The sequence below is a fragment of the Trachurus japonicus genome, chromosome 24 (genome assembly GCF_045865225.1).
Source record: "Trachurus japonicus isolate A0001 chromosome 24, Traja_1.0".
Lineage (NCBI taxonomy): Eukaryota > Metazoa > Chordata > Actinopteri > Carangiformes > Carangidae > Trachurus > Trachurus japonicus.
In genome coordinates, this window is record NC_140930.1 from 11,503,114 (window position 1) to 11,513,064 (window position 9,951).

A 9,951-nucleotide genomic window follows, 5' to 3' on the forward strand; every position below is an offset into this window, starting at 1 on the left:
CCAGAAAATGTACCAATGAACAGATTTTGTATAATCACAATATTTTCAATAACAAATGTCCAAGGTTACTTAAAGCCCCTGTACGGAGCTTTTAACTGGATGCGCAAAAGTCTCTGGTTTCTGCTGATGTGTCTCCGTTACCTACAACAGCAAATGAGCCCATCAGTGTGAAGATACGCTATTTCTCAGTAGTCTAATTCTATACCTCTGGAAGGCGTGGTCGGGTCGGACCACTGACGAAACGATATGAATAGATACATTACGCTGCTAAGAAAAAAAAAAGCAAGTCCCGTCTTCTTTCCGACGTTTCCAAAACAAATCTACACAAACGTCTTCATGACCGTGGGAAATGCAGTCTTCATTCCAGCAAAACACCACCGCTTTCATCCACAGGGGCTGCCAAATTCAACACTAAATGAAAAGTCTGTACAGGGGCTTTAAAGGTAGAGTTGGACATCCCAGAAAAACGGGTCTAGCCGGCCACATTTTGAAAATTCACACTTCAAAAGTCCAAGCCCCTTTCCTCAGACTTCTCTCCAAAGCCACGCCTTTAGAGCCCGCAACGTTTGTTCAGCGTTGGGTTCACATCAAGGTGAAGCCTCGAAGGTATCGTCCTCGCAGCGCGATGCAATGTGATCCCAATGTGAGCGAGGCGGCTTTCTCCGCTTTTTCCGCGATACTGTCACGTTCAAGATGACTGGATGCTGTTTTCATAGGATTGTCCGTCCCATTAATTAGCATTTAATTAACTAGTTGCAATCGAAGTGTGAAGAGGATTTCAAACAATTTAGTAAAAAAAAATGCTCCAGAATAGGATCTCCAGCCCAACAAAAGTGGAGTTGTCATATAATACTAACACAAAATGCACCCCCAGCACAATTACTGTAGCCCTTTACTAATAGTATCATTGGCAACGATGCCATCTAGAAGCTCCTGAGACCTTTCACTCTAAAGTGCCTTGCTAATCTTCCGGTTTCATCATTCCTCTGATATATATTCAATGCCGGCTGTGCCAGGCTCAGCAAAGCAGCCCCACAGCACGACAAAGCCTACTTTGGTTTCATCTATACGTAAAAAAAAAAAAACATCAAGACCTGGGGACAATAGAAAATGTGTGTAGGACGAAATGAAAGGGATTTCGTATGTGATTTTTTTTTCATACATTTATTTTAAACAATTGCATAGCGAATGACAAACTGAACTGCGTGCTACTGCTGATGGGTGACTACAATGGAGTGCATCTTCTCATGCTGTTACTATGGTTACTATCGCTCAGTGCAAGACCTGAAATGTTCCAGTGCAAAACTCGGCATAACATTGGTCCATCTATGACTAATAAGAGGGCACTGCCATTGCTTCATTGAACTCGAGGAGGCCTGTATACCCTGAGTCTGAGGTAACTTCAGGACAATTTGTAAGGGGATTTATTTTTTATTAGTCAGTGCATTCAAACAGTCACCTGCTGCTTGCTAATGTTACTTCCTAGTTAATGTTGCAGCCACTCCTGTTATCGTCTCAGTTGTAACATTTTGTAAACACTTGTTGTTGTTTATGAACAGTAGGGACTGCAGTTACATCTGTGGATCAGCCGGATTGGGTGTTAAAAGTTGACACTGATTAATAACAGATGGGTTGCAGGTGGTGAAATGATACATCATTAATGAGGAAAATATTAATTACATCCTCTAAAATGTGAGCAGAGCAGTGATGTAGTCCACTGCTGCTTCACTCTCTGTCAAACAAATTACTGACTCACAACTAAGCAAACCAGCAGCAACAGGGATTATAAAGATATTCAGACACTAATAAGGGTTATCAGGAGGAGAAACAGGACCTGGACAGACAGTATACATCTATCTCATCTAATTATAAAGCAAGAGTCTGTTCTGTGCAAATCTTGAGAAATCACTCATCCTATTGACTTCACACTTGGCGGGTGGGGTGTACTGCTGGGGACCTAAAGAAAGGGCAGTTGGTTTAAATTAAAAATAAAAAAAAGAGAGAGAAACCCAAAACCCATAATTAAGCATTTACATCTGAAACTATTTTGAATTGCGTAGTTGAAATTCAGGGGTACCAATGATTTTGAATTGTACTTTCATTACTGGTTCTGGAAAAAGGCAGTGGGCAAATTGCATATTTTTCTCAGAGTAGCCAATGCATTAATTGAGGAAAAAAAACATATAAAACCAACGTGAACAGGCGGGTAAATGAAGAGTTGTGTAGGTTAGGTTAAAACCTCCTCTATACTAAATGGCTTGGTAGTACACAAAAGAGAGATTTCAGTACTTGGATCACGTTCAAGTGGGCAGAGTTAAATGACATTTCTGCTGCGCTTCAGTCACTCTCTGTAGGGATTCATCCACTCTCCCTTCAGCTGCCTTAGGGAATGCTGACACAGCACCTTGCTCCATCTGACCAAGAGCTACGCCCACTCAAAGAAATAACGCAACCCGTGTGCAATCTTCAATTGTGCCAGTGCTGCTATATACTGACTGGAATATTCATATACATGGAGGGCAACACACCGTGGACGTTACTGAGTAAATAAATAACCTCAGTACACTAGTGGCGGGAAACTTTGGAGGGTATAACCATGGTGAGAGATAAAAGTAATGCCAGGAGGTGGAACAGGACAATTATTTTTACTGAGATGCGGCAGGGCGATCTAATGTAAGGTTGTCAACCACCCATCAACCACTGAGAGCGTATGGGCTCTTACTTTCAACCAAATACGATAAAAGTTGACCCCACCAGTTATTCGCCCTGTGCTAGTGAAGTCTGTGACATTGCCTATTGTATAAATACTGGAAAACACTCAACCTGCCAAGGCACTGAGTTTGACATCCTTGGGTTTAAGTTTTACATGTGTGCTTGTCAACAGTGAGACACTCAGTGGTTAACACTTACAGAAGTGAAAAGCATAGTAGTCTCAAGGACATTGTGTCTGGACTCTGACCAGCCTGGAAAAGGAAATGCTACACTTAAAGATAAATGTGTAAACGCTGAGTACTAGTACTACTAATAAAAGAATAAAAATCTGGAGTCATGCAGTCATTGCATGACTCATCTGGAGTCATTGCATTCTTACAGCTTTCCTCATGGAAAGATTGTTTGAGATGTTTGTTCTAACGGGATCAGTGATCCATCATTATTAGGCTACTGGTTTGTTGTTTATGGCATAGATTTAATTTGAAGGAGAGCATAGATCTGCCACGCTACAAAATACAAGGGTTCATGTTGGAGAGGATACTCTGAAAGTTCACACCTCTTTATGTTGTAGCGTTATTGTGATTACCACTCAATGGCACCAGAAAAATGAAAAGTGCTGGTTGGTAGGTTTATGTTTGTTGAAATAAATATGGTTTAGATGTCTCACTGACTTTTTACTCATATGTCTTTTGTTCCCAGCTTGTTCTTATCTTTACAAAAACACTGTTGATCTGCCATATAATTCCACATTTAACTCCTCTTACCTCGCTGTTGTGTCCTCTGAGGTTGAAGTTTACTCTCTGTGGAGTGGGCCGGTCTCGTCTGCAGTGGCTGGATGTGAACGTGACCCCGACAACTCCTCGTCCGTTCCCGGTGGCGAGCCAGCCCTCCTCGTAATAGCGCTTCCTGCACACCGGCTTCTCCTTCTCGCTCTTGGGCACCCGGCCCTTCCACGATAAGCACAGGATGTTGGAGTCACTGCACAGGACCGGGCCATGCTCCACGGCGGCGAACATCCCCGCAGCTTTCTACACACCTCCGTGGGGTTAAAAACAGTATCAGGCGACAGAGGTTGGGGGTTCTTCAGAGGGGTCGGTACCGTTATGAGTGCCTCTCCTCCACTGAGGTTACTGGTTCGTTGTTGGGTGTGAGACAGCGACAAGGGTGCATAGTACTTTCGCTTTCCCCTGGCTGTCTCTGATTTGCAATACAGATTAAAGGTGATCAGTGAAAACTTATCCAAATGCAGAGATGAGGTCACCGAACTGGGGATTGCTGGACTGGAAACCCAAATGGGCTGCATACACAAAAACAAAAGGCACTCATTCAAGTCATTTTGATGTGTTTGATCAGTGAGCTGCCTCGCTGATGATGTTTCAATGACAAGGCAACAGATTAGAGTATTGAGGGGGAAAAAAATAATAATTAAAAATCCTCTCTGGGAGACTCCAGAGCTGATCGTAAACACAAAGATCCACAAAAAAGGGCTCGTAACCTCACAAACGGGGAAAAAAGCATCCAATCCATTCAACACGTCCCAGTGCTTCCAGTCCAGTCGATGTTGAGCAAAGTTTCTGTCCAGTTCAGCATTTCATGTCCAGTCTCCGGGTCCTCCTCATACGATCCCGACGGTGTGTGAGAGAGGAGGAGGAGGAGGAGGAGGAGCAGGGTCCCCTCTCCATCAGCTGTCAGCCCGCACGACAGCCGCTGCTTCTCCCGGTAACGTCATCACGTCATCACGTCTTTTCACCCCGCCTCGGGAATCCCATGGACTGCTGAATAATGTTTTAAAAAAAAATGAAGTAAAATGAAATGTGTCGTTATCACTCAGAAATTGTATATTGTATAAATATAAAAGCGTATGTTATAAAAATCGTTTGAATCTTTTTCTAAAACGGTAAGGTAAAAAAAAGTACCAAAAGCTTTCACCTGGCTGCCGCCTACAGACGTTAATTTAAATATTAATGCGCGCTCGCCCTAAAATTACCCCTCACTTACCGTTACTTCTGTCTCCCTGGGCAACCACTTTAGTTCGAGGATTATCCTGTTCAGCGGAAGGATATTTAACTAATTGCTGAATTATTTAAAATGGCCATCATGTATCATTTTAGCAGCTCTCGTTTTTATTAAGCTGAATACACGAGGTTTAACAGTTTGGTAAACGGTAAATATAAAAAATAAAAAAAGAAGAAAAAGGGAAAACAGGAAAGACGTAAACAACAGTATGATAGACTGTTAATAAATGGGCACTAACTAACGAGCAGCTATTGACTGTCGTCTGATAATAAAATGACAAACTAGCTACTTTTACATACGAATATAACTGGAGTTTAGATGAAGTTTGTTGTCAATATGATAAAAAAAAAATCTCCATAATGAATTCCAATGAAACTAAACCCGACAAGAGTAGCTTACACAAGCACCCCACCTCCAGCCCAAAAAAACCCCCCAAAAAACAACAGTCTGTTGCAACGTAAACACAAGGAAAGGACCGAGTGACACCCTTATGTTACTGACCGAATAACTAACAGTGTGAAGCCCGTGAGATGGTGATGTGATGCCCGGGCACCCATCACCATGAGCCGCCTGCCTGCTGCCTGCCTGCTAGCCACAGTCAGTCAGCTAGCTCGATCCTGGATGTTGGATTCAGCCCAGACAGACAACAACTAAACTCTGTGGGCTCCGCAAATTTAAAACATGTCATCACCAGTCACACAGGATTAAATTAATCTTTCTTTTCTTTTCTTTTATCTTATCTTCTTCGGTGTGGGCTGCTTTGGGGGGAAGAAAGAAAGAAAAAAAAACACAGCCACCATCAAGGCTGTCTGTCTGTGTCTGTCTCTCTCCTCTATCTATCTAGCTAACTAACCGAGCTGCTAGCTAGCTGAAGCCGAACCACCAACCACCATCAGCGGACAGACTGGCTGCGTCCTCCCGCCGCTGGCAGTCAGTCGGCGGCGCTAACAAGCTACAGCTAGCACATTAGCTGACTGTGTTTAGAGTAATGGGTTTTTTTTTTATATAAATATATATTAGCATGTAGCTATTCAAAATAATTATACGTCGTCGGCGGCGGCAAAAAAAATAACATCAGACCTATCGTCAACAAAGCCAGGGAAACATGAACGGGCAGTGAAGCGCTTACCTCGGCTGCTGCTGCTGCTGCTGCTGCTGCTGCTTCCTCTGCCTGCTGGCTGCTGCCTGCTACTGTAACACTGGACTGGCAGCAGGGCCCAGACCGACCGACAGCTCTGTCACGTGACGGGCACGTGATTCAGCCCAATTAAATTATCACAGCTCACATCAATAAGTGTAGTGTTTTAACTTTAACCTAATCTTCTTAACAAACAAACAAACAAACGGGGATGAATAGATGTGTCACCAATAAGTCTTCCCCACCACGCACAGCATATTGTTATTGAGATGAATGATGCGTTCTGTTTTATAAAGTTGATCATCTTCTTGTTTTATAAAGTTTTAATGCCAGGGGCGTTTCTGGACACTCTGAGGGCCTCATGCAGGCAAGAGGCACCTTGTAGGCCCCAAACCACTGATGATTCAATTATACAGAAACTAGCTACATCAAGAATAGAATAGGAAAATACTTTATTAATCCCCAGGAGGGAAATTCAGATTGTCCAGCAGCTTACATAACAATGATAATATAAATGATATAAAATTATATAAAAAGTAAACATGTAGGCTATAAGATAACAAAAGGCATTGTGCATTTTGATGGCAGCAGGAATGAAGGATTTCCTGAATCTTTCTGTTCTGCAGGTCAGGGAGATGAGCGTGTTACTGTGGCTGCTCCTCTGACCTGTGAGAGTCTTGTGTAGAGGGTGTTCGGGGTCACCCAGGATGGCCTTCAGCTTACAGTGCTTCATGTTAACATGAAAAGTGAGAGAACTAAGAACTTACTGAAGAGCCTCTATCAGTGTGTCTTTGTTATATTTACATATTGTTTGGTTAAGGTAGAGATTATTTTAAGAACATCATAGAGTAATACAATTACTCTGGGCACAGCTAGCTAGTAATTGAATCACAGGTATATACAGGTAGCCTACATAACAGGTACATATTTCCAAATGAAGTATGGAATTTGCTTTGAAGATGTGGTGACAAACTATTACAACACAGTTTCCTTGTGTTTCCTTTTCTGCATAAGGATAATAATAAAGCCCCTATATGTAGAAACCAGGACTTACCTTCCTGAAAATGACATTGAATGGAAATATTTAAGCACATTTCAAAAGAATATAAATTTGTTTGTGATGTAGTCAAACACCTGGGATCTATTATAAAAACATTCATTCATTCATTCATTCACCATTCGTTCATGATAAACACCAACACCGATCCTCCAGGCCTGATGGGGGCAGTACTGTGCAGTTGTCAGTCCTTAAACTCCTCCCCCTCAAAAAACATGGCTGCCCCCGTGGTGCTCAGGCGAGAGTTATTTTCTTTGGCAAGGATACTCACGGGAATCCCACATTTGGTAACATAACTACCTTATATTTTTTTAAAAACAAAAACCCCAAATAACTTGACGTTTGTTCGTTTGTTTGGTAGTTGGTCAGTGAACGTCACAGTTGGCCACTGACGGCAGCAGCAGCAGCAGCATGCATCATGGTGGTTACACAGCTAATGTCACCTGTAAAGGTTTAATAATGATCTAACTTTTATTTATTCACAGGGGCCGAGAGTTTGTTCAGGCCACAGGAAATATAATCTGATCAGGTAGGTGATCGTTTTCCCTCTCTGCTTATTTAATGTCTATGTTTGTGCAGTGATGATTTTGCTTGTTGGTTGTCAATGAGACACTATTACAGCTCTTTCTGCCTGGGGTCTGCATTAAATATCTGTTGTTCTGTTTTGTTTTGTTCAAATAGGTTGTCACTGATTTTCTCCGTCGATCTATTATCTATTATTAGAGCATTTGGTATTGGTTATGATAAAATTCAGTGTAATATGTTTTAAGTCAAAAGGCACAGGTGTCAGATGTAAATTCAGAAGTTAAAAAAATCTGCAAAACAAATATGTATCTGACAGTAAGATTGGTAGAGTGCACGATCCTACAAAAACTGCAAACAGTGAGGCAGAGATGTGCATTGTATTGTATTTGCAGCATTTATAAAATATATTCAGTTGGTTTTTCATCATTGATTGTGAAACCAGAAGCAACTTAAAACAGCTGTCTCAAGCATATGCATTTGAAATTAAACTAGAAAAAGATAGCATTTCCTGCAGAAAATGCGTGTGAATGCTGAAAGCAGCTGAACGCTATTGCTAAAGCAATGCTGAATGAGCTGAAGAAATTGTTGAATCTGTCTCCTTAGGTCCCACCTCCCACTGACATCCAACACTTCCTTCCACACATCTGCAGTGTTTTCATCGACACCTTCAGCTGTAAGTTACCAGTAGAATATATTTATTTACTTCGGACTGCTCAGTATTACAATCATGTCATATTGTGTGGCTTTCATTCACTCATGTTTTCCCTTCTTACATTTATATCTCCTTACAGATTACAGTCACAGAAGAGCCTGATGTACTGTTTCAGAAGGTGTCCCTGTTAGTTAAAGGTCATGAAAAGCCCGTCTTGGACAGCTATGAGTTTTTTGCCACCATGGCTGCTAAAGAGCTGGGCATCACCATCAGCAAAGTGTGAGTCTTGATTACTGTTAACCGCTGTATAATCTTAACTAATGGCATCATCATTGTAACCCAACTTTTCCTCTGCAACAGATATGAACCTCCCAAGGACATAGACAGGCTCACACTCCTGAAGTCCGTACACATCTTCAAAAAGCACAGGGCCCAGTATGAGATGAGGACGCACTACCGGTGCATTGAGGTAAGGAGGTTGAATCCTGTTTGATTTACACCTTTTATAGCAGAAATACTTTGTTACACTTTTTAAGTTTGACTCAACTCGTTTGAGCACAAATCTAATTAGATACAAGAATACCTGTACAAATGCCTTGAAAATCAACCCACATGTGTGTCAAAAGGTTTTATTATTATATTGAGTATTATTCATAACAATATATTAGGTGTTTGACATCTATTCTATGTGTTTTGTCTCGTTTTTGTCACAAAAATGTTTTCAATTTGACCCGTCAGATCAGATAACTGATATCTATTATACACTACTGTATGTGATTTGTCATATTTTTGCAAAACATTGTAGTATGCAGACCCCAGGAAGAGTAGCTCCCACCTTAGTGGCAGCTAATGGGGATCCGAATAAAGGATAAAGAATAAAGAATATAGTATTTATTGGCAGCTGTGGCTACAGATGTAGCTTAACACCACTGGTATGAATGCGTATGAGCACCTTGGGTATCTTTAGAAGGCGCTATATAAAACCAATCTATTATTTTTATTCAACTCTTGTAGGTTCATGATGATAAGATAATTGGTTTAATTAGTCTCTTTCCATTTTGTAGTTGTCTCATCTAACGGGCTGCACGGCCCAGGTATACCTCGAATACGTCCAGAGGAACCTCCCTGAAGGCGTAGCCCTGCAGGTGACAAAGGTGAGACACCACTCACTGTCTTATTCCGCATAAGAGACGTTGGTTTACTAGACTGATGGAATTAATTTATTTATCCCCCCCCTCTGTGTTGTGTTCGTGTTGTCAGACCGCCATGGAGAAGGTTCCCGATCACATCCTTGAGCCGATGTGGGAGGACGACAAGCCCAGTCAGTGAACGTAGTGATGAGCAAACTTTAAAATTGAAATCCTGCTCTTCACTTCTCGTCATGACCTCCTGAACTGCTCATCATGTACAATGTAAAAGAAACGTCATCATTGTCGCCATGAACCAGTTTCTTTATGCACTCAAAGTTGTTGTTTTGTCTTTTTCGTTTGTTTTCTCTGTGGTAAAACAATGTGGAATTATTTGTATGTTTCTCTTCCCAATAAATGTCACATTCTGCATTTAACAACACAAACATTTTGAGCTGTCATTTAGTCATTGTGACAATTGTGTCTTCTTCTGTAACTTATACAAGTGTTTAAAGATGTATATGTACTGCAGGACACAAGACCAGCACACAAGACATTAGTTTCTGCATTTATTGATAAATTGTTATACAGTAGTTTGTAATGCAACACATAAAATCAACTGGATTCAACATGTCCCCTCTATTTAACAGTCACTTACATGGTGTTCTTGTCCTGAGTGCCTGATGGCTCATCCTTCCTGTCATTTCCTGAAAGTTTCTTAAAA

At 41.4% G+C, this 9,951-nt stretch overlaps 1 protein-coding gene across 1 annotated transcript; it reads left to right on the forward strand.

Annotated features, from left to right (window-relative positions):
- Positions 1 to 7,076: 7,076 nt before the first annotated feature.
- mrps10 (mitochondrial ribosomal protein S10) lies at positions 7,077 to 9,659 on the forward strand. The gene is made up of 7 exons (XM_085770545.1): positions 7,077 to 7,210; positions 7,409 to 7,452; positions 8,052 to 8,121; positions 8,240 to 8,379; positions 8,461 to 8,569; positions 9,165 to 9,254; positions 9,361 to 9,659. Exons 1-7 carry the CDS (start codon positions 7,085 to 7,087, stop codon positions 9,427 to 9,429), a joined length of 648 nt encoding a protein of 215 aa, XP_085626671.1. The 5' UTR covers positions 7,077 to 7,084; the 3' UTR covers positions 9,430 to 9,659.
- The last annotated feature ends 292 nt before the right edge of the window (positions 9,660 to 9,951 follow it).